At 50.1% G+C, this 24,819-nt stretch overlaps 3 protein-coding genes across 4 annotated transcripts in view; 2 read left to right on the plus strand and 1 right to left on the minus strand.

The window, feature by feature from the left end:
• The window catches only part of WDR46 (WD repeat domain 46), an 18,989-nt gene extending 18,514 nt beyond the window's left edge, over positions 1 to 475 (plus strand). The window contains exon 16 of the mRNA XM_073561358.1: positions 105 to 475. Coding sequence (XP_073417459.1) covers positions 105 to 212 — 108 coding nt within the window. The 3' untranslated portion in view covers positions 213 to 475. The remainder of the gene's footprint in view (positions 1 to 104) is intronic.
• B3GALT4 (beta-1,3-galactosyltransferase 4) lies at positions 419 to 17,513 on the minus strand. Its single transcript, XM_073561360.1, has 2 exons — positions 17,421 to 17,513; positions 419 to 6,752 (listed from the first exon to the last, which is right to left on the minus strand). Exon 2 carries the CDS (start codon positions 6,271 to 6,273, stop codon positions 5,215 to 5,217), a length of 1,059 nt encoding a protein of 352 aa, XP_073417461.1. The 5' UTR covers positions 6,274 to 6,752; positions 17,421 to 17,513; the 3' UTR covers positions 419 to 5,214.
• PFDN6 (prefoldin subunit 6) lies at positions 17,474 to 24,797 on the plus strand. Of its 2 annotated transcripts, XM_073561361.1 has the most exons (5): positions 17,474 to 17,602; positions 20,596 to 20,659; positions 21,104 to 21,174; positions 24,044 to 24,168; positions 24,519 to 24,797. In XM_073561361.1, the coding sequence occupies exons 2-5, from the start codon at positions 20,596 to 20,598 to the stop codon at positions 24,637 to 24,639; spliced, it is 381 nt and encodes a 126-aa protein (XP_073417462.1). In that variant the 5' UTR covers positions 17,474 to 17,602; the 3' UTR covers positions 24,640 to 24,797. The 2 variants fall into 2 exon arrangements, with proteins under 2 accessions (XP_073417462.1, XP_073417463.1); XM_073561362.1 differs by lacking the exons at positions 17,474 to 17,602; positions 20,596 to 20,659 and adding an exon at positions 20,890 to 20,974.
• Positions 24,798 to 24,819: the final 22 nt, after the last annotated feature.

A 24,819-nucleotide genomic window follows, 5' to 3' on the forward strand; every position in this document is an offset into this window, starting at 1 on the left:
TTTTTCTATATATTATTTCTCAATCATTGCAGAGGAAAAAAAAAACTTTGCTTGCAAATTTTTCATCTCCATCTGGTAACTTTCCTGTTGTTCTGTCTTCACAGGCCGAGATCAAAAAGAGTATAGAGGAACGAGAGACGGCAAAAAGCAACAGCGATGCGACAGAAGTCCAGCATGGGCCGAGGTCCACCCTGGACAGATTCAAGAAGTAACGGCCGCCCTCCCCCCATGTCTGCTGAGGATGCCTTACTGTCTGGGGTTAGGTGGGAATGTGGTCATTCCCCCAAAGAACTAATTATGACTTTACTGTTCAGAGACTCTGTGAGAAGATCTAATAGATGAAGTTTCACTATCCCCTCTGTATATATATTTGATATTCATCATTCTGGGCTGCACAGAAATTTGGGGACAAAAAGAATATGGAAAAATGTTTAATTAGATAGGTAATAAATACATGACAAGATACAGCACAAGATACAGAGACCATGATTAATGTAAGACAGTAGTACCTAGGTAATAAATACATGACAAAACACAAGATACAGAGACCATGATTAATGTAAGACAGTACCTGGTGTATAAGAAACCTTACTGATCCCTGATCGATCTCACGTGAAATAATAGAAACCTTGCTGGACCCAGAATGACCCCACAGGGAGTGATGGCAACCTCTCAAATCTCATACCAACATCATGTGGAATAATAGAAACCTTACTGATCCCATACAAACCCCACGTGGAATAATAGAAACCTTATCAGACCTGGAACGACACCACAGGGAGTAATAATATCAACCTTTCATTTCTCTTTCCAACCCCATGTGGAATAATGGAAACCATACTGATCCTGTATCGACCCCACACAGGAAGTACGGTAATTTAAATATCATACCTATCCCATGAGCAATAACAAGAAACTTTACTGATCCCATATTGACCTCATGTGAAATAAAATAAACCTTACCAAACTGGAATGACCCTGTAGGGAGTAATATAAACCTCCCAAATATCATACCAACCCCACATGCAATAATAGAAATCTTATTGATGCTGTATTGACCCCTTGTGGACTAAAAGAAACCTTACTGATCCCCACACAGACCCCGCGTGAAGTAATAGAAACCTTACTGATCCCACACAGACCCCGCGTGAAATAATAGAAACCTTACTGATCCCACACAGACCCCGCGTGAAATAATAGAAACCTTACTGATCCCACACAGACCCCGCGTGAAATAATAGAAACCTTACTGATCCCACAGACCCCGCGTGAAGTAATAGAAACCTTACTGATCCCACACAGACCCCACGTGGAATAATTTAACCCTCCCAAACCTCAAAGCAACTCTATGAGAAATAGTAGAAACCTTACTAACTTTGTACCAACCACACAAGGGGTGTGTACACCTCCCAAAGCCTGGACGAAAGAAACGATATATTTTCATCAGTGCAGAACACAAAAGTAGGAGAATATAACCCGACAGCAAGAGGAGCGGCTGCCATGTGGATAATGCACTGATCGTGGGGTGTTATTCCTTCACCTCTGAAATCTCTACATATTTTTATAAGCACATTAAATGCACATAAGAGTTTTTATAGATTTTTTTTTTTTGTCCCATTGCAAAACATATACATAATTTTGTAGTAAACTGGTAGCAGTACCCAATGCTTCGAGTCACTGGGGCTGATCATTAATACATTACTCTGAACATGCGACAGGTTTGATGAATTTGGCGATTGTTAAAAATTGTGTCCAAATCCAATGAGTTACTGTCCATGTGGTGGTCACTCCAGACCCCACAGAATAACATTGCTGAAATTAAACAGACGCTCTTTGTAAAAATTGTGACCTCATTGATATGTTCAGACCCAATATCATATATCATAATAAAAGCAGAATGATTCTGTACGGCACAATATCAGCACTATACAGACCCGCATAAGACGTCCACAGATCACAGGGAGGAGAGAAATCCTCCATTATCACCAGACAATAGCTGAAGATTTGTTCACATGGCTCCATAACAAGTGGAAATCTTGTATTGGAAAACAGTGTGATGTGACAGTCATCATGTGCCCTGACAGCAAATGGGGGGGACTATAAAACATGGTGGGCACACATACTAAAGAGGTATTCTCAAGTTTGAAAGGTAACATTTAAGGTTGAAGGAAGACTTTACGTCCATCTAGTTCAACCCATAGCCTAACATGTTGATCCAGAGGAAGGCAAAAAACCCATGCGACAAACACTAAGCTCCAAATTGAGGGAAAAAAAAATTCTTGACTCCATATATGGCAATCAGACTAGTTCCCTGGATCAACCCCCCTATCAAGGAATCTAGTATATATAACCTGTAACATTATACTTTTCTAGAAAGGCATCCAGTCCCTTCGTTCCGATCTCTGGGAACGCCACAAATCCCTAGAATCGGGGCTGTAAAGAGCCTTGGGTGAATGGAGCGGTCGTCGATCGTGTGCACCATGGTTATGGAAGTGCTGAAGACCAGCCGCTTGACTATCTCCAGCGGTCCCTTTTCCCTTCAAGTGTCTGTGTACCAAACAGTGCAGCAGCAGCTGTGTGCACCAACATAGTCATAGCCAAAAATGTTGGCACCCTTGAAATTGTTCCACAAAATTTAGTATTTTCCTAGAAAATTATTGCAATTACACGCGTTTATTTCCTGTGTGTATATTGGAACAAAAAAAAAAGGAAATTGGATGTAATTTCACACCCAAAAATGGGCCAGATAAAATTGTTGGCACCCTGTACTTATTATCTGGTTCCACACCCTAAGCCGCTCTGCTTGCAGGTGGTCAGTTCCCCCCTCACCACTGGACAATCCACTGGGAACACTTGCGACTGCTTCAGCCTCCTGTGTGCAAAACAGGTGAGAGGGGAACTTAAAGGGCACGCTCCAGACCTGCTGCACAGGGGATTTAACATCTATGCCCCAGGGAGAAGTTAGTATCCAGAATCCCCAGGGACTGTAGGTCTCCCTCCAAGGACAGCGGGAAGGGAGGTTCTGCCTTTAAAATCTGTAGATTTCCTGTCCTTGAGGGAGGATCCTCTCTCTCATATGGTGCTGTCATGCAGATGGGAAAAACTGCAATCACTTCCTATAACTTCCACAAGCTTTTTACACCTCTCAGCTGGAATTTTGGACCACTCTTCATTTGCAAAATGCTCCAGGTGTCTCATGAAGGTGCCTTCTCCCAACAGCAATTTTATGATCTCTCCCCAGGTGTTCAATGGGGTTTAGACCCGAACTCACTGACGCCACTTCAGAACTCTCCAGCGCTTTGTTTCCATCCATTTCTGGGGACTTCTTGATGCATGTTTGGGGTCATTGTCCAGCTGGTAAACCAATAAACTAAGATGTAAACCCAGCTTTCTGACACTGCACAGTCAAGGCATCCAGCACCTGCAGCAGCAAAAACTCAAAACATCTTTGAACCTCCACCATATTTGACTGTAGGTGCTGTGTTCTTTTCTATGTAGGCCTCATTCCGCTTTTTGTAAACAAGAGATTGATGTGCATTATCAAAAAGCTCTCTTTCATGTGTCCACAAGACGCTTTCCCTGAAGTTTAGCTTACTCGCACACATTTTTATGTCTCTGTCAGCAGCGGGGTCCTCCTGGGTCTCCTGCCAAAGCATTTCATTTAATTCACATGTGGACGGATAGTTTACTCTGACACTGATGCCCCCTAAGCCTACAGGACAGTTTGAATTTCTTTGGCGCTTGATTGGGGCTTATCCACCATCCAGAACATCCTGCTTTGCAACCATTCATCAATTTTTCTGTTGCGGACCATAGACAAAGAAACCTCAAGATCTCTGGAGATGAACTTGTAATCTTGAGTGTTCATATTTTCCAACAATTTGGTTTCTCAAGTCTTCAGACAGTTCTCTTTTCCTCTTTCTGTTCTCCATGCTTAGTGTTGCACACACAGGCACATAATGCAAAGATTGAGTCAACTTCTCCCCTTTTTATCTGGTTTCAAGCGTGATTTTCATATTGCCCTCACCTGTTGCTTGCCACAGGTGAGTTTGAATGAGCATCACATGCTTGAAAAAGTTGTTTACCCAAAATTTTGGAAAGGTGCCAAAAATTTTGTTCGACCCATTTTGGAGGTTTTGTGTGGAATTATGTCCGATTTGCCTTTTGTTTTCACTGTTATGTTCCAATACACACAAAGGAAATAAACATGTATAAAGAAAACGTGTAACTACAATAATTTTCTGGGAGAAATACTTCATTTTCTGGGACAATTTCAAGGGTGTCAACACTTTTGACCATGACTGAATAAGTATAATCAACAGCAATAATGCAGGTTATATTTCTCACATCCGATGAACGCAGACAGCTCATGGTGGCTGCTGCGCTCTCTGGTTTGCACAGATTACAGGCACAGCGGGTGGCACTTGTTCACATTTGCTTTTTCTGTTTGGAGGTGCTGTGCAGTATAGGTTTTTGTCCCTTCGAACCTCTGGACTCATATTTTGTTCTGATGCTCGCTGCCTTTCTGTTATTACTGTTTTACCCCCATGCATCACTCAATATTCACAAACCACAGATTTGTTGCAAATGTTTCTGTAACTGATGGGTGAATTTGGTGGCAGAGTGTGGCTTTCTGGAGTAAATCTGCTGTGTGTGAACACAGCCTCTATATAATCCACTGATCTCTGCCAGTACATCAATGTATCCCTAAATGTACAATTACTCAGTGCGAGTACCTGCCGGCGTGTGCACCCGGATACATGTACCACACGTCAAGAACCTCAGCTATAGTTTCAGGAGGGGGCCGTAATGTATATGTCACAGACAATCCATTGATGAACCCACATGCACATTTAGATGAGTTTCTTAGGGGGATCTCACCCTTTGCGCTGCAATAAATCAGTTACAAATCTAGATCCAAGTCTGTGGGTAAGATGTGGATTTTGTGGCCGATTTGTCCATGGCATAAAGTGACAGTGTGTAAATCCAGAGTTACATTATCAGTGCTTTGAGAAGTTGATAAAAATAGTTGTGAACGCAGCTAATCAGTATTACATGTAGATATGGTGACCGGAGGTCCAGGAGCCAGCCTTAGCAGAGGTAAATTCACTCCGTGTGCCACCGTACTACTGAGGTATCCTGAAAATTAACTATAACATCAAATCCAATGAAGCATGATCAAGAATTCTGCTCCCTCCAGATAAGGGTCCGTCCTCAGTGAACCCCATCTCCTCCCTGCTCCACAAGCTGCCCAAATAATCGGCAGTACAGCAATGCCAGCGAGGGGCACCAGTGGCTCTCTGCCCCCTTCAGCATATTCCATGCCTCCTGCATGCCCTTCGGCGTCATCCCATGAGAGTTGAACATGGTTCGATAGCAGCAAGTGCTGTGTGGCACGGACATGGATCCTGACATTTTTGCAACATGTCTGGGAGCGATTCCAGCCGCATAGGCCAAGATTCCAACATACACATCCTCCACTGCCAGCCACGGGCCACTCCTGACCTGCTCCAGGAGGAGAGCAGCGGTTTTGTAAGACAAGATGTAGCCGGTGCCACTGCAGTAAGGAGGGAAATAGTTACCTCCATACAATTCTTCCGACACGTAATGCCGACTGTCGGGGTCCCGGTATGGGCTCACGTGCCAGTGCAGCCGCCCCATGTACTGGAGACCACTCGCCCTTCTTAAGAACTGAGTCAGAAGCAATGTGTTGACAAAAACGTCGTCGTCGGTCTTGAGTAGGTACTTGGTGCCGTGGCATTTCTCCAGTCCCCACGTAAGCCCTGTGATGGTTTTTAGCGTCAGGTTCCGGTAGGAGTCTGTGAAGTTGGCTTGGATGATGTCTCTGTGCGTCACCGCCTCATGTATCAAAGCTGCCCTTTCATCCAGTGACTTGGGTATGGCCAGGACGAAGAGCGTGAGGGAAGAAGAGGCGGTGGAAGAAGTGAGGCTCCCCCACGTCTGACGGATCGCATCCCTTCGGTCTCTATGGGAGGGTGCACTGGACACCAAGATCAGTAGAAATGGAGGTGAGGAGCAGGCACTGGCAGGAGAAAGTAAGAATGGGGGAATGGGAACGTTCAAAACTCGAGGAGCAGACACATGAAAAGGTGTGGAGTAAAAGATGGAAAGAAACCAAGAGAGTAACTCTTCCAGATATCCTGAGACACTGAGGAAAAAGATCAGAGAGAGTACAAAAAAAATAAGCGGCCAACGGTGGTGCCGGCGGTGGATGAACAGCAAGCGAAGGAAGGCGACATTACACGGTAACATGATGGAGTCTTCTCAGATATCACAGATCAAATGTGGAATAATTATTACTGCCACATGGTGCAGCCGAGGTCATCACCCTGCAAGAGCAGAGCCCAGAAGACGTCCTCATCTAGTGATAGCGGAGCCCAGGAGACGTCTTCATGTAGTGATAGCAGAGCCCAGGAGATATCTTCAACTAGTGATAGGTGAGCCCAGGAAATGTCCTCATGTAGTGATAGAGCACAGGAGACGTCTTCAGCCAGTGATAGTGGAGCCAAGAGAAGTCTTTATCTAGTGTTCGTGGGGCCCAAGAGATGTTTCCCATCTAGTGATGGCAAAGCCCAGGATATGTCCTCAGCCATAGATAGCGGAGCCCAGATAAATCCTCATCTAGTGATAGCGGAGCCCAGGAGAGGTCCTCATCTAGTGATAACGGAGACATCCTCAACCTCATGTGATCAGTCCTGAGGGTCGCACATAGAGAATTGCGCTGAGCTCCGCTGAAAAACACAGAAACAGAGTTAGTGACCGCACATAACGCCTTCTTCGCATGTCCTTTTGTGTCCGTATGCAGTTCACTGCAGTTCATCATGTCGCTCACAGTGAAGTGTGGGAATGCAACTACATTGACCAGCGGTGAACTCTATGGTGTCACCACTCGTCACTGCCACTGCGCTCGCAGCACCTCATTGTATACTGCTCTTCAGCCTGGACGGTCGCATCATGGCACAGTCCTGGTTGTAAAGCAGTTATCGCTGAGATAGATTACGGTGTGGGACAGTATGTCGGACATGTGAGGGATATGGTGGTTTATTATTTCTATTTTTTACAGGCGACAAGGGCTGCAATGAAATGGTAGCAAAGAGAGTATAACTGTGCTTTTTTATTTTTCCATAAATGTGTTAAACAAGATGTTTTGTATTATTTCAAATAAAGGACTTTAAGGCCCCGTCTCACATAGCGAGATTGCTGATGCGGCACCGATTTTGTGACGCAACAGCCACCTCGCCAGTGATCTCGCTACATGTGACACATAGCAACGACCGCCCTTCCGCTGGATATCGATGATCATGCTCGAATGTCCTGGGCCATTTTTTCATCGTTGACGTCCCGCTGGCCAGCATGCATCGCTGTTTGACGCCGATGAGCGACCTCATTGGCGATGCAGAACTCAGGGACGCAGGCTGGAATCGTTCAGAATAGCTGCTGTGTGACACCGTACCAGCGATCCCTACCAGGTCGTATCGTTGTCGGGATCGCTGTTGCGTCGTTGAACAGATCTGCCTGTTTGGCAGCTTAGGCCTCTTTCACACTTCCGTTTTTGACAATCAGTCAAGATCCGCCAATTTTGAAAAAAAACGGATCCGCCATTTTTCTTTGCGGATCCGTTTTTTTCCCCATTGACTTTCATTACTGGCGGATCCTGACTGATTGCCGTCCGTTGCATCCGTTTTTTTGAGGATCCGCCACGATGCTAGTGTCCGTCAACATCCTCAAAGATTTCCAAACGGAGCTTGCAACGTTTTTTTCTCCGGCGGATCCTCCAGACACTGATTAACCCCAAATTCTGTCTGGGTGCCGGAGAAGAAAAAAATTCTCTCTCTCATTCTCTCTCTCTCTCATTCTCCTTCCCAGCCAGCGATTCCTTTAAATTTCGTCATTTTCAGGATCCATCTGAAAACGGATCCTGTGCCATCCGTTCACATCAGTTGAGAACGGATCCGCTTGTCCGCCTTTTTGGCGGATTATAACTGATGCAAAAAAACTGAAGTGTGAAAGAGGCCTTACTAGCGACCATGTAGCGACACACTAGCGATTCCTACCAGGTCGTGTCGTTGTTGGGATCGCTGGTGCGTCGCTATGTGAAACGGGACCCTTATTCTTGTGTATTTACAGTCATATGTAAAAGTTTGGGCACCCCTATTAATGTTAACCTTTTTTCTTTATAACAATTTTGTTTTTTGCAACAGGTATTTCAGTTTCATATGTCTAATAACTGATGGACTCAGTTATATTTCTGGATTCAAATGAGGTTTATTGTACTAACAGAAAATGTGCAATCTGCATTTAAACAAAATTTGACCGGTGCAAAAGTATGGGCACCCTTATTTTCTTGATTTGAACACTCCTAACTACTTTTTACTGACTTCCTGAAGCACTAAATTGGTTTTGTAACCTCATTGAGCTTTGAACTTCATAGCCAGGTGTATCAAATCATGAGAAAAGGTATTTAAAGTGGCCACTTGCAAGTAGTTCTCCTATTTGATTCTCCTATGAAGAGTGGCATCATGGGCTCCTCAAAACAACTCTCAAATGATCTGAAAACCAAGATTATTCAACATAGCTTTTCAGGGGAAGGATACAAAAAGTTGTCTCAGAGATTTAACCAGTCAGTTTCCACTGTGAGGAACATAGTAAGGAAATGGAAGAACACAGGTACAGTTCTTGTTAAGCCCAGAAGTGGCAGGCCAAGAAAAATATCAGAAAGGCAGAGAAGAAGAATGGTGAGAACAGTCAAGGACAATCCACAGACCACCTCCAAAGACCTGCAGCATCATCTTGCTGCAGATGGTGTCACTGTGCATCGGTCAACAATACAGCGCACTTTGCACAAGGAGAAGCTGTATGGGACAGTGATGCGAAAGAAGCAGTTTCTGCAAGCACGCCACAAACAGAGTCGCCTGAGGTATGCAAAAGCACATTTGGACAAGCCAGTTACATTTTGGAAGAAGGTCCTGTGAACTGATGAAACAAAGATTGAGTTGTTTGGTCATACAAAAAGGCGTTATGCATGCGCTGTATTGTTGACCGATGCACAGTGACACCATCTGCAGCAAGATGATGCTGCAGGTCTTTGGAGGTGGTCTGTGGATTGTCCTTGACTGTTCTCACCATTCTTCTTCTCTGCCTTTCTGATATTTTTCTTGGCCTGCCACTTCTGGGCTTAAGAACTGTACCTGTGTTCTTCCATTTCCTTACCATGTTCCTCACAGTGGAAACTGACTGGTTAAATCTCTGAGACAACTTTTTGTATCCTTCCCCTGAAAAGCTATGTTGAATAATCTTGGTTTTCAGATCATTTGAGAGTTGTTTTGAGGAGCCCATGATGCCACTCTTCATAGGAGAATCAAATAGGAGAACTACTTGCAAGTGGCCTCTTTAAATACCTTTTCTCATGATTTGATACACCTGGCTATGAAGTTCAAAGCTCAATGAGGTTACAAAACCAATTTAGTGCTTCAGGAAGTCCGTAAAAAGTAGTTAGGAGTGTTCAAATCAAGAAAATGATAAGGGTGCCCATACTTTTGCACCGGTCAAATTTTGTTTAAATGCAGATTGCACATTTTCTGTTAGTACAAGAAACCTCATTTGAATCCAGAAATATAACTGAGTCCATCAGTTATTAGACATATGAAACTGAAATACCTGTTGCAAAAAACAAAATTGTTATAAAGAAAAAAGGTTAACATTAATAGGGGTGCCCAAACTTTTACATATGACTGTATTTACAATATGACTATGGTGTTAGTAATGGAGGGTCTTATCGACGCCTGTCCATTACTAAGCCGTGGGCTTGATGTCAACTGACAGTACAACGATGACATCAAGCCTGTAGTGGTGGCAAGTGGGAAGAGCAGGACAAAGCACCGGAATTGGTGCATTTTATCGATGTGCCATTTCTGGGGTTGACGAGTGCTGATGTTGGTAGAACAATACCCAAAAGGTATTGTCCCTTGTCCCAGATTATTAACATCAGCCCCCAGCTGTCATATTTCCCTCTGCTGGTTATGAAAATTACACTGGAGCCCATGCCATTTATTTTACACAGGATGTACACAGCTGCTGCTGAGTACAACTCCCATTATGGTCATCTGGTCACGATCTTGGGGAGGCCAGGCGACAACAATGAGAGCTACCTTCAGCCACCGATGCCTAGGATCAGCGCAAACTATCACTTTTTCCCCGGCGCCGGTTCGTGGCACACGGATGTCACCAGTACTGTTTTTTTCCTATACAGGAATCACTACGACGTGTGAAGGAGGCCTATGGCCAGGTTCACATAGCGTTAACACAGCCCATTCAACGCATAGCGTTATGCTATACCGCGCTAGTGCTGATGATTCATCAGCGCTAGCGGTGACGGAGCCTCAGACGCTGCAGCCTGCGTCCTAGGCTCCGTCAGTGAATAACGGCACATAGTGAACACATGCCGCTTTACGGCATGGGTCGCGATGCGCCACATAATGGGGCTGAATGGCAGCGTTAACGGACTGCCATAACGCAGTGTGACCCCAGCTTAAGACACAGAAACTCAAGAAGAAGACCAGTCATCCACAGGAAAAAATGAACAGAAGAGTCTCCTGAAATACTCTGCGCTGCCGAGTAGCTTGCCCCTCTCTATACTGAAGACCTGCGCTTGCTGTCAGTGCAGACCTTATTTATATTGAGCCTAACGTCTTGCTCAGAATAATATCCAGCTGTGAGTGAACTAAACCGATGATTAACATCTGACACTTACTGCGATTCTCACAAAATTGTGCGGATATTTCTCAGACATATTCTGGCAAAACACCAGATGCGATTACAACAAGTGAACGTAACCATACGGTCCACACAGAATGCGGTTTATGTATCAGTGCAGGTAAAAGGTCCCAGCCAGGAGCCCACGCAGGATTGTCTCCTGGAAGTGTAACAAACCCTCAGCTGTGACAAGATCCCAACGACTATTCTAAATCTAAAGGGCAAACAGTGAATGTCGCCACCTACAACAAGCGGAGATCTTACAATGAGTGACACAAGTTTGTTGCAAAAGTTCAATATTTCAGGAATTATCAATAACGAAAAGTGAACATATAATCCCTATAAAAGCGACTTTAATTGCATATAAAAATAAAACCACCCTTTCCCAGTGAAAAAATGGCAAATGCCACAATATAGACCTAAACTAAGATGCTGCAAGGCCCTACAATAAACTCAACTGATACCTTCCTGTCCGTGGAGGTTGGCACCCTAGGGATCCCGATTATTTGGCGCCCCCACTCAGCGAGGACTGTCCCTCACTGCCCTGTCAATAACATAGGTATGAAAACAATGGTTGATAGTATAGAGATGAACAATAAGAGTGCCCTAGAGCTTATGCAGACGTCCCAGACAAATAAGACAAAAAATTACCACATCATGACAACAAGGTCCACCATATTCCAAGACAGTACCTCAAATGACAAGTGGCCACGACTCTTTACTTCTATTTATGCCTCATCTTATAAGGCACTGTCTTGGAATATGGTGGACCTTGTTGTCATGATGTGGTAATTTTTTGTCTTATTTGTCTGGGACGTCTGCATAAGCTCTAGGGCACTCTTATTGTTCATCTCTATACTATCAACCATTGTTTTCATACCTATGTTATTGACAGGGCAGTGAGGGACAGTCCTCGCTGAGTGGGGGCGCCAAATAATCGGGATTCCTAGGGTGCCAACCTCCACGGACAGGAAGGTATCAGTTGAGTTTATTGTAGGGCCTTGCAGCATCTTAGTTTAGGTCTATATTGTGGCATTTGCCATTTTTTCACTGGGAATGGGTGGTTTTATTTTTATATGCAATTAAAGTCGCTTTTATAGGGATTATATGTTCACTTAATGAGTGACACAAGCTAATGAAGACGAACAACCTGCAATTACACGGAAACTCTCGTGATAATTACGTGTCTGGCAATAAACTCCACGGCCGGGACAATACCCAAGTCTGATGGAGGCAGAACGCGACTTCTGATAACCTGCGGCCGTGCGAACAAATCAGGAATGCTGAAGAAACGGGACAAATCCAGCAACAGGATAAAGAAATGGATGCTGATGTCACAAGCAGACATGAACGATGGAGGAAATCTATGCAGTCAGTATGATGCCTGTGTACAGACGGTGCCAGGACTTTCTGATCTCCTCTCACTATACACTACAGGAAAGGCTTTAATTCTTGTGGAACTACAAGGCCCAGCACAACAGCAGTCAGGACATGGTAACAGCTGCAGAACGCTGCCTTATAATATGTGGAGATATGAGACATTGAGAAACTACAATTTTCTATCAGTCCCACTGTCTCTCTGGTTCTCTCTGTATAACACCCAACCCCTCACCCCCCTGTGTATAACACCCAGCCCCTCTGTGCATAATACCTAGCCCCTCGCCCCCCCCTCTGTATAACATCCAACCCCTCACCCCCGTGTATAACACCCAACCCCTCACCCCCCTGTGTATAACACCCAGCCCCTCGCCCCCCTCTGTATAACACCCAGCCCCTCTGTGCATAATACCTAGCCCCTCGCCCCCCCTCTGTATAAAATCCAGCCCCTCGCCCCCTGTGCATAATACCTAGCCCCTCGCCCCCCTCTGTATAACATCCAGCCCCTCGCCCCCCTGTGCATAATACCTAGCCCCTCGCCCCCCCTCTGTATAACATCCAGCCCCTCACCCCCCTCTGTATAACACCCAGCCCCTCTGTGCATAATACCTAGCCCCTCGCCCCCCCTCTGTATAACATCCAGCCCCTCGCCCCCTGTGCATAATACCTAGCCCCTCCTCTGTATAACATCCAGCCCCTCGCCCCCCTGTGCATAATACCTAGCCCCTCGCCCCCCCTCTGTATAACATCCAGCCCCTCGCCCCCCTGTGCATAATACCTAGCCCCTCGCCCCCCCTCTGTATAACATCCAGCCCCTCACCCCCCTGTGCATAATACCTAGCCCCTCGCCCCCCTCTGTATAACATCCAGCCCCTCGCCCCCCTGTGCATAATACCTAGCCCCTCACCCCCCCGTGCATAATACCTAGCCCCTTGCCCCCCTCTGTATAACACCCAACCCCTCACCCCCCTGTGTATAACACCCAACCCCTCACCCCCCTGTGTATAACACCCAGCCCCTCGCCCCCCCTCTGTATAACATCCAGCCCCTCGCCCCCTGTGCATAATACCTAGCCCCTCGCCCCCCCTCTGTATAACATCCAGCCCCTCGCCCCCCTCTGTATAACATCCAGCCCCTCGCCCCCCTCTGTATAACATCCAGCCCCTCGCCCCCCCGTGTATAATACCCAGCCCCTCGCCCCCCTCTGTATAATACCCAGCCCCTCGCCCCCCCGTGTATAATACCCAGCCCCTCGCCCACCTCTGTATAACACCCAACCCCTCACCCCCCTGTGTATAAAACCCAGCCCCTCGCCCCCCCTCTGTATAACATCCAGCCCCTCGCCCCCTGTGCATAATACCTAGCCCCTCGCCCCCCCTCTGTATAACATCCAGCCCCTCGCCCCCCTCTGTATAACATCCAGCCCCTCGCCCCCCCGTGTATAATACCCAGCCCCTCGCCCCCCTCTGTATAATACCCAGCCCCTCGCCCCCCCGTGTATAATACCCAGCCCCTCGCCCACCTCTGTATAACACCCAACCCCTCACCCCCCTGTGTATAACACCCAGCCCCTCGCCCCCCCTCTGTATAACATCCAGCCCCTCGACCCCTGTGCATAATACCTAGCCCCTCGCCCCCCTCTGTATAACATCCAGCCCCTCACCCCCCTCTATATAACATCCAGCCCCTCGCCCCCTCGTGTATAATACCCAGCCCCTCGCCCCCCTCTGTATAATACCCAGCCCCTCGCCCCCCCCGTGTATAATACCCAGCCCCTCGCCCACCTCTGTATAACACCCAACCCCTCACCCCCTGTGTATAACACCCAACCCTTCACCCCCCTGTGTATAACACCCAACCCCTCACCCCCCTGTGTATAACACCCAGCCCCTCGCCAACCCTCTGTATAACATCCAGCCCCTCGACCCCTGTGCATAATACCTAGCCCCTCGCCCCCCTCTGTATAACATCCAGCCCCTCACCCCCCTCTATATAACATCCAGCCCCTCGCCCCCCCGTGTATAATACCCAGCCCCTCGCCCCCCTCTGTATAATACCCAGCCCCTCGCTCCCCCGTGTATAATACCCAGCCCCTCGCCCACCTCTGTATAACACCCAACCCCTCACCCCCCTGTGTATAACACCCAGCCCCTCGCCCCCCTCTGTATAACATCCAGCCCCTCGCCCCCCCTCTGTATAACATCCAGCCCCTCGCCCCCTGTGCATAATACCTAGCCCCTCGCCCCCCCTCTGTATAACATCCAGCCCCTCGCCCCCCTCTGTATAACATCCAGCCCCTCGCCCCCCCGTGTATAATACCCAGCCCCTCGCCCCCCTCTGTATAATACCCAGCCCCTCGCCCCCCCGTGTATAATACCCAGCCCCTCGCCCACCTCTGTATAACACCCAACCCCTCACCCCCCTGTGTATAACACCCAACCCTTCACCCCCCTGTGTATAACACCCAGCCCCTCGCCCCCCCCCTCTGTATAACATCCAGCCCCTCGACCCCTGTGCATAATACCTAGCCCCTCGCCCCCCTCTGTATAACATCCAGCCCCTCACTCCCCTCTATATAACATCCAGCCCCTCGCCCCCCCGTGTATAATATCCAGCCCCTCGCCCCCCTCTGTATAATACCCAGCCCCTCGCCCCCCCTCTGTATAATACCCAGCCCCTCGCCCCCCTCTGTATAACATCCAGCCCCTCGCCCCCCCCGTGTATAATACCCAGCCCCTCGCCCCCCTCTGTATAACATCCAGCCCCTCGCCCCCCCCGTGTATAATACCCAGCCCCTCGCCCCCCTCTGTATAATACCCAGCCCCCCGCCCCTCTCTGTATAATACCCAGCCCCTCGCCCCCCTCTGTATAATACCCAGCCCCTCGCCCCCCTCTGTATAATACCCAGCCCCTCGCCCCCCTCTGTATAATACCCAGCCCCTCGCCCCCCTCTGTATAATACCCAGCCCCTCGCCCCCCTCTGTATAATACCCAGCCCCTCCCCCCCCGTGTATAATACCCAGCCCCTCCCCCCCGTGTATAATACCCAGCCCCTCCCCCCCCGTGTATAATACCCAGCCCCTCCCCCCGTGTATAATACCCAGCCCCTCGCCCCCCCGTGTATAATACCCAGCCCCTCGCCCCCCCGTGTATAATATCCAGCCCCTCGCCCCCCCGTGTATAATATCCAGCCCCTCACCCCCCTGTGTATAACATCCAGCCCTTTGACCCCCTCTGTATAATATCCAGCCCTTTGACCCCCACCTCGGTGCATAGACTCCAGCCCCCCTGGTATTTACCATCTGGACCCCCATGCCGTCTGCCTTAACTACCACATGACAGATCAGCCTGTGGTGCGGAGCTCCCTGATAACAGCGCAGTCCTGTAATAGGAGCCACCAGGGCAACAAGTTTATCCATGACATTTCTTCCTCCTGAATCTTCCCCCATCACCTGTGAGTGATATTACTGAGAAGTGGAAGAAATCGCAGCAACTCAGCCACAATGTGGAGACCCCGTAACGTTACCGAGCAGAGGACCAAGTGCTGAGGAGCAAAGGGCATAAAAGTCACCACCACTCTGCTGACCCCATAACTGCAGAGTCCAGTCCTCCTCTGGTATAACATCAGCATAAACACTGATCCCCCGCCGGGAGCTTCATGGCCGAGCAGCTGCATGTGTGGCGCCCCTGCGGGTCCAGACGCCACAGAGGTACTGCACCTCAACCAGAGGTGTGGTAACCCACGACCAGGTAGGATGGATGCACCCAACCAGATTCCCACACCCCACACACACACAGGTCTAGGCTGAAGTTAGATAGAGATCCCCTGAGAGGGAGGGAAGGAGAAGGACGTAGCCTGAGCAGCTCCCAACTGCATGGGGAGTGCCAGACGGATTGGACTAAAGAAACAGCAGATTGTCCGCAAGGAAGATTGGTTCTTCCAGGGACACGGTTGGAAAGTCATCCTGTGGGTCCCGTTCCACGCTGATGGCTGTCAGGTGGAGGAAGGAACCAGACTGGTCGCAAAGGGAACGCCCCTAGCCTAGATCACATTCCTCTGGGTGCCACTAGCAAGCCGACAGCTTTGGTTGCTTTATGGACCATCGCCCCTTCCACAGTTAGTCCGACCGGAAAGGCGGCTATATAGTCACGGGAACGGTGAGTCGTTGCCCGAACAGGATTCGCAGCTGCTGGCCCGGAACGCTAATTGTGAAGCGCTGGAGTGGAAGAAGGAGTTTAAGCAGCGTATACTTTGGAGACGGCCAGGAAAGGAACACACTGACAGGGAAGGCTGGAAAGGTGCACGCCATCTTATCTGGAAGTTATCTGGACCCCTTATCTGGAGGACTCGGCACCGAAGCGGGCACCTGTACTGCAGACAGACTGTGAGTAAAGCCTTTGGAACTACAAGCCCTTGTGTCCTTCACTTATTCTTGCTCTGCTACATCCACCTCACCATCTACCCCTCACCTACACTGCCCTGGGACTACAGCTCCACCTGTGGAGGGCTTCAACATCATTGCTGCACCACACCATCTGTCCCAGAGAAGCAATCCTGCAGCGCTGGTCAAACTGACCAGAAACCACAGGTGGCGTCACGAATCATCTCAACAACTTTATCCCCATCACTCTACCCCTTTTACATTGACCACCTGAGGCCACGGGCCGGGTCACTGCCGCTGTGACATCTCCCATAGAAATCAACGGGCCCGGCACCGAGTACCCCACGGCCTCTGGGGGCGTCACATGCAGCCATACATCACCAAGCACAATGCCGAGCGTCGGATGGAGCGGTGTAAAGTCGCCAGCACTGGACCCTGGAGGAGACGTGTTCTGTGCAGTGATGATCGCACTTCTCTATCTGCGGCTGATGCCTCTTTCCTGCTCCTGTGATCGTGTCCAGGGTCCGTACAGACAGAGCCCGGACCTCAGCCCCCCTATAAATGGAGATTGTGTCCCCCCAATATCAGGGTCTGACCCCACAAACGCTCTTCTGGATGAAGGGGAAAAATCCCACAGACAAAATCATGTAGACATCCCAGAAGCGCGGAGGACGTGGCCATATTGGTGGGACAGCAGCGATCTGCAGCCGGGGGGCACCGGTCACCGCCACACCGGAGCGAGATTTTCTGGATTTTTATATTTTTTCATTACAATGAATAAATTCATTCATTTACAAGACCCATAGACCCCCCATATAAGACAGAATAATGAGCAGCACGTAGTGTGGGGTGTCGCTCCGGGGGTCGCACGGCCGCGCCAGGTCTCACCTTCCTCCCCGCTCCTCTCCGCAATCCTCGCTCTGTCCATTGATTTTTCTGTTCAGCACAATAAAGTTGCGCTGAGTTATGTGGGTGGGGCTGTCTCCATGGTGACCGCAGAGGGCGGAAGTGGGGAGCTATTTCCGGGTGACAGTTGAGAACTGCACGGCACGCTGCAGGACGGAGAAACGGTAAAATAACGCGTCATTACCGCAAGTGGAGGTGTGAATGCGTGGGTGGTGGAGAACTACAGATGCCAGCACAACACACGTTATTTGTGTATATGATATTTTCAGCAGCTCACCCCACAGGGGCAACCGGGGCTCCCCTCCCCCCATAACAGCGACAACCGGGGCTCCCCTCCCCCCATAACAGCGACAACCAGGGCTCCCCTCCCCCCATAACAGTGACAACCGGGGCTCCCCTCCCCCCATAACAGCGACAACCGGGGCTCCCCTCCCCCCCATAACAGCGACAACCGGGGCTCCCCTCCCCCCCATAACAGCGACAACTGGGGCTCCCCTCCCCCCCATAACAGCGACAACTGGGGCTCCCCTCCCCCCCATAACAGCGACAACTGGGGCTCCCCTCCCCCCCATAACAGCGACAACTGGGGCTCCCCTCCCCCCCATAACAGCGACAACCAGGGCTCCCCTCCCCCCATAACAGCGACAACCGGGGGTCCCCTCCCCCCATAACAGGGGCAACCAGGGCTCCTCTCCCCCCCATAACAGCGACAACCGGGGCTCCCCTCCCCCCATAACAGCGACAACCAGGGCTCCCCTCCCCCCATAACAGCGACAACTGGGGCTCCCCTCCCCCCCATAACAGCGACAACTGGGGCTCCCCTCCCCCCATAACAGGGGCAACCAGGGCTCCCCTCCCCCCATAACAGGGGCAACCAGGGCTCCCCTCCCCCCATAACAGGGGCAACCAGGGCTCCTCTCCCCCATATCAGAGGCAACCGGGGCTCCCCTCCTCCCCCAGTAGCGACAACCTGCCCCTCCCCATAACAGTGACAACAGGGGCTCCTCCCATAATGGCAACAGCCAGTGCTCCACTCTATAACACTCCCCTTACCCCATAACAGGGGCAACCAGGGCTCCCCTCCCCATTACAGCGACAGCTGGAGACCCTCCCCCGATAACAATGACAACAGGGGATCCCCTCCTCCCTTGGTAGCAACAACCGGGGCTCCCCCATATCACTGACAACAGGGGATCCCCTCCTCCCATAGTAGGGACAACCTGCCCCTCCCCATAACAGTGACAACAGGGGCTCCCCCCCATAACGGCAACAGCCAGTGCTCCACTCTATAACACTCCCCTTACCCCATAACAGGGGCAACCAGGGCTCCCCTCCCCATTACAGCGACAGCTGGAGACCCTCCCCCGATAACAATGACAACAGGGGATTCCCTCCTCCCTTGGTAGCAACAACCGGGGCTCCCCCATATCACTGACAACAGGGGATCCCCTCCTCCCATAGTAGGGACAACCTGCCCCTCCCCATAACAGTGACAACAGGGGCTCCCCCCATAACAGCGACAGCCAGTGCTCCTCTCTATAACACTCCCCTTACCCCATAACAGGGGCAACCAGGGCTCCCCTCCCATTACAGCGACAGCTGGAGACCCTCCCCCGATAACAATGACAACAGGGGATCCCCTCCTCCCTTGGTAGCAACAACCGGGGCTCCCCCATATCACTGACAACAGGGGATCCCCTCCTCCCATAGTAGCGACAACCTGCCCCTCCCCATAACAGTGACAACAGGGGCTCCCCCCCATAACAGCGACAGCCAGTGCTCCTCTCTATAACAGTGACAACAAGGCCTCCCCTTTCCCCATAACAGGGGCAACCGGGGCTCCCCTTCCCATAACAGGAGCAACCGGGGCTCCCCTCCCCATTACAGCGACAGCTGGAGATCCTCCCCCCATAACAATGACAACAAGGGCTCCCCTCCTCCCTTGGTAGCAACAACTGGGGCTCCCCCATATCACTGACAACCGGGGATCCCCTCCTCCCATAGTAGTGTCAACCTGCCCCTCCCCATAACAGCGACAACAGGGGCTCACCTCCCCCATATCAGTGACAACAGGGGCTCCCCTCCACCCATATTAGCGACAACAGGGGCTCCCCTCCACCCATATCAGCGACAACAGGGGCTCCCCTCCACCCATATCAGCGACCACAGGAGCTCCCCTCCACCCATAGTAGGGACAACAGGGGCTCTCCCCCCATATCAGCGACAACAGGGGCTCCCCTCCACCTACAGTAGCGACAACAGGGGCTCTCCCCCCATATCATCGACAACAGGAGCTCCCCTCCCCCATAACAGTGACAAAAGGGGCTCCCCTCTACCCATATCAGCGACCACAGGGGCTCCCCTCCCCCCATAACAGTGACAACAAGGGCTCCCCTCCCCCCATAACAGTGACAACAAGGGCTCCCCTCCACCTATAGTAGCGACAACAGGGGCTCTCCCCCCATATCATCGACAACAGGGGCTCCCCTCCCCCATAACAGTGACAAAAGGGGCTCCCCTCTACCCATATCAGCGACAACCGGGGCTCCTCTCCCCCATAACAGCAACAACTGGGGCTCCCCTCCACTCATAGTAACGACAACCTGCCCCCCATAACAGTGACAACCAGAGCTCCCCTCTATAACAGCGACAACTGGGGCTCCCCTCCCCCATAGTAGTGACAACCACAGCAGCTTCCCTCTCTGGGTGGAGACCCACAGTATCAGGATGTGATCCTAGCTGGGGATGACGGGGGCTGCAGACATGATGGGTGGGGTCCTACCCTCTGAGTCTTGTGATGTGACCAGCCATGGCCGATCTCCTCACAGTCTGCAGCGTCCTCCTCACGTGATGTTTCCAGCCCCGTGTACATTAGGCCACGTTCTCAATAGCAGTAGTTTACATCAGTATTTGTAGCCAAAACCAGAAGAGGAACAGTCAGAAGAAAAGTATAATAGAAACATGTCACCACTTCTGTACTTATCACCCACTCCTGGTTTTTGCTCACAAATACTGACGTATTTTGGTTGACTCCGCACTAACAATCTGTGCTGTCACGTCACTCTCAGCCCCGATGGTCCCGTAGGATGCTCAGGATTGATCTGTGTTTATATCTGTCGCGTGTGATGACGGCTGATCCTGTTCTCTCTGCTCCCAGATGGCTGCGCAGTTACAGGAGAAGCTGCAGGCCGAGGTCACCAAATACCAGCAGGTGCAGAAAGGTAAATGGGGCGACCACGGTCGTGTAAAGGGGCAGAGGGTGACGCTCACTGTCATCATTTTACAAGGACAGGTATCTAATGAGTATAAGGGAACGTCATTATCTTCTGACTTCAGCTCCTATAAAAACATGTCTCCATGGTAACAGACTACATATATGTAGGTGGGGTCTGCTGTTGTGTTACTCCTCTTATCTTCTGAATTTAAGCAACGAACTGTCAGATGGAAAAAGGACGACCATCAGACAACAGAGGATTGGTTTTAGTCTGTAACCATGACGATACATAAGCCTGCATTGGAGCTGTGTACATCAAATGGTGGGATAATTTTTATTCAAGATTTTGCAATGTTTGCTACATATTTTATTTCTTTGTTTGGTCATAAAGGTGAGCAAATCATTTCATCCTAGAGATTGTACTCAGATCGGAACCATCCTCTCTCTGCAGATATCAGCAGCAACATGTCTGTCCGACAGAAGCTCGAGGTTCAGCTCACCGAGAACAACATAGTGAAAGATGTGAGTGACATGATGTGTCTCCTCCCACACGGGGGTCTCTGAATCTTCAGGGGCCGACGGGGCAGAGATAAAAGTAGAAATAATGCTTAACCCCTTCCCACCCTCCACACATAAGTCACAGATCCGTGTGGAAGAAGGCCAGTAATTTATGTGCTGTCATCGATGCGCTCATCTGTACCCTGGTCACAAGTGCAGGATCTCATGTCTTCAGTGTCTGATTGCTGTGGTTCCCATCCCCTAGACATCAGTAATGACATCAGAGGGATTCCTTATGCAGAGACACCTGGTATACACGCAGCCTGTGACTTCTCTGTGTATTGCTGTGTACAGATCACTGGTGGTGATGATGTAATGGGCTGTTACCAGTGAGTTGTAATTGGAAACAGCAGGAAAAACATGTAGTGTGAGAGAAGAGCTTCATACACAACTATCTGCAGCAATCCAGTACTGCTGCTTTCCTGTGCTCCAGCACTCACCTCTATTGTAGAAGTAGCTAACTGCACAGCCAGGTGACCAGGAGCGAACAGTAAAGGAGTCACAACACTGATTGTGCGCCCCTCTATTCACAGTATCAGTGGGGTTAACAGAGTTCTGACACTCACCAGTCACAAATACGGGAACACACATTTAATAAATATAGCAAAATGGAAAAAATAGCGATTTATCTAGGTATTGCAGCGTAGTCCCATAGTGGTGAATTTTCATAAAAGCCCCTCCTCCCGATAATGATCTGATCGCTGGGGGATGTCCTGGTTCTGTCACGCCAAGTGCTCATCTGTGGAGAAATATATCAGCAAGTGTTAAGTTTTCTTACAGCACCTCCACTGGTGATCTGAGGTATTGCACACCTCACTGGAATCATTGGGCTGTCCATGTAGTGCAGACTTGATAGGTCCTCTCTGTAGTTACATGTAAAATGGTGTTCCTCGCTCCTGTTATCTGAGGTTTGTTTAGTAAAGTATATGATATTGGTTTTCCTATGTGATGGCCTTTGTTAAAGAAAGTCATGTGCCCAAATGTCTGCAAGTTTAGCACTTTATTGGAATTGAAAATTGCCATCAGTGCTTTCTCCTGGGCCGCCGCCTTTTACTCCTCTCGGGCAGCATGCAGGCCACCACCTTCTCCTCTTCCCAGGCAGTTCATGGGCTGCCTCCTCCTCTCAGGCAGCACGCAGGCTGCCACCTCCTCCTCTCGGGCAGCACACGGGCCACCACCTTCTCTTCCCAGGCAGCACATGGGTTGCATCCTCCTGAGCAGCACACGGGCCACCGCTGCCTCCTCCTTTCGGGCAGCACACGGGCCGCCGCCTCTTCTTCCCAGTCAGCACACGGGCCGCCGCCTCCTCCTCTCAGGCAGCACACGGGCCACCGCCGCCTCCTCGTCCCAGGCAGCACACGGGCCACCTCCTCCTCTTCGTCCCAGGCAGCACACGGGCCACCTCCTCCTCTTCGTCCCAGGCAGCACACGGGCCACCTCCTCCTCCTCGTCCCAGGCAGCACACGGGCCACCTCCTCCTCCTCGTCCCAGGCAGCACACGGGCCACCTCCTCCTCCTCGTCCCAGGCAGCACACGGGCCACCTCCTCCTCCTCGTCCCAGGCAGCACACGGGCCACCTCCTCCTCCTCGTCCCAGGCAGCACACGGGCCACCTCCTCCTCCTCGTCCCAGGCAGCACACGGGCCACCTCCTCCTCCTCGTCCCAGGCAGCACACGGGCCACCTCCTCCTCCTCGTCCCAGGCAGCACACGGGCCACCTCCTCCTCCTCGTCCCAGGCAGCACACGGGCCACCTCCTCCTCCTCGTCCCAGGCAGCACACGGGCCACCTCCTCCTCCTCGTCCCAGGCAGCACACGGGCCACCTCCTCCTCCTCGTCCCAGGCAGCACACGGGCCGCAGTCTCCTCCTCCCAGGCAGCTCACGGGCCGCCACCTCTTCCTTCTCCTTCCGGGCAGTAAACGGGCCGAATCTGCCGCCTCCTTCTCCTCCTGAGCAGCGCAAAGTCTGCCTTCTCCTCCCAGGCAGCACAAGGGCTGTTGCCTCCTCCTGCAGTTAAGGTTTATCTCTGCCTATAACTTGTTCTTTATCATGTGGCACATGGACATCTGGCGGATGCAGGGCACTTCCGTATTTAGTTATTACCACTGCTGGTTTCCTGCTTTTTCTTCCTGTAATCAGGGATTTCCTCTGTGGATGGCGAGCAGCGCCACAATGACATTTCATGTGTGGCATTTTAAAGTGATAGGAAATATATTAGTTATTTTTCATACTCGTTGTTATAGCGGGTACGAGGCGCAGGTTTTATATTTATCCAGAATCGTGCCCATGAGCCATCGGGTATCGCAGCTTCGCTCCATTCACTTGAGTAAATGCCAGACACAGGGCAGGGACGCAGCGTCCAACAGGCAATAACATGAAGCTTTTTTGTTTTCCTTCTTATCTGGTACAATAAATGTGTGATAGAAGTCACTGATCTGTTCTGTATGAGCTTCTGGTTCTCTTCTCATAATTGTCGGGTAAAAGTTGTGGAATTTCTATATGTTGGATTCTGGCCACCAGAGGTGACTGTCAGCGGACTGTTCCCTTCATGCAATTGAGGACCCATGTACACCCAACCAGTATGAGTGTGCATGTGTTTCAAGGTTGATCGTCAGATATCTATTCCATTCTTATTTTTTTTCTACATTTTACAAAATCCCAGTGTTTGTTTTTGTAATTGACCTTGTACAAGCCAGATAAAATTATTCCGCCCCATCTGAACTCCTGTTGTAACCAGAGTAATTAATGTTCCGATTAGTTTCAGTATTGTTTTACTATGGAGGGTGAGGAGGTTATAGAAGTCTTTTATTTTATACAATTACATTGTATTTTAGGAGCTGGCACTGCTGGATGACAGTAACACAGTGTATAAGCTCATCGGGCCAGTGCTGGTGAAGCAAGACCTGGAGGAGGCAAAGTCCACGGTTGACAAGAGACTGCAGTATATAAATGGAGAGATGTGAGTATATCTACACAGTGTGTATCACATATGTACCATTCAGTTGGGAGTATAATGTAGAGAACATTACACCTCTTTCCTCGTCCACGGCTTCTCATGCCCTGGGTCGTCATGCTCTGCTCATTTCTTGCTTTAGTTTCTTTATCCTCGATGGGGACAGACATTGAATACGGTCAGAATGTGCAGATTCATCTGTGTTGAATTCTGACAGTCATTCATCAGATATCATCCTGTACAGTTCAGGACTTCTCTGGTTGGTGAAATCCCTTTTCTGTCTGCAGCACCTGCCTTCTCTTTCACTGTCCTGCAAGTGTATTAATCATCATGTTCCCTCTTCTTCCATTTCACAGAAAGAGATATGAAACTTTGCTGAAAGACCTGGAGCAGCGATCAGAACAACAACGGACGTCTCTGACGAAGCTGCAGCAGGAGTACCAGAGGGCACAGGGCAAGGGGGCAGTGAAGGCCTGAGAGCTGCTCTTCCTTTATCATTATTTATAGACTGGAGGACGGGGCCTGTAATGTTTCCCTGGTCACATGGGCTCACACTTTATTTTACCACTTTTCACCGGGTGAAGGGAACGTTGCTGTATCTTGAAGATGACTTATTAAACTTTCACAGGCTGCCATATTGTGTGCTGGCTACTGAAT

Source organism: Dendrobates tinctorius, unplaced genomic scaffold, assembly GCF_039654945.1.
Source record: "Dendrobates tinctorius isolate UK_male_01 unplaced genomic scaffold, ASM3965494v1 ptg000315l, whole genome shotgun sequence".
Taxonomy (NCBI): domain Eukaryota; kingdom Metazoa; phylum Chordata; class Amphibia; order Anura; family Dendrobatidae; genus Dendrobates; species Dendrobates tinctorius.

Excerpts from the sequence above, each read along its gene's own strand:
- PFDN6 (XM_073561361.1), top strand. The coding sequence starts at position 20,596 with ATGGCTGCGCAGTTACAGGAGAAGCTGCAGGCCGAGGTCACCAAATAC. Across the intron at positions 20,660-21,103 it reads ATACCAGCAGGTGCAGAAAG|ATATCAGCAGCAACATGTCT; the intron begins GTAAATGGGGCG and ends CTCTCTCTGCAG. Across the intron at positions 21,175-24,043 it reads AGAACAACATAGTGAAAGAT|GAGCTGGCACTGCTGGATGA; the intron begins GTGAGTGACATG and ends ATTGTATTTTAG.
- B3GALT4 (XM_073561360.1), bottom strand. The coding sequence starts at position 6,273 with ATGTTACCGTGTAATGTCGCCTTCCTTCGCTTGCTGTTCATCCACCGC.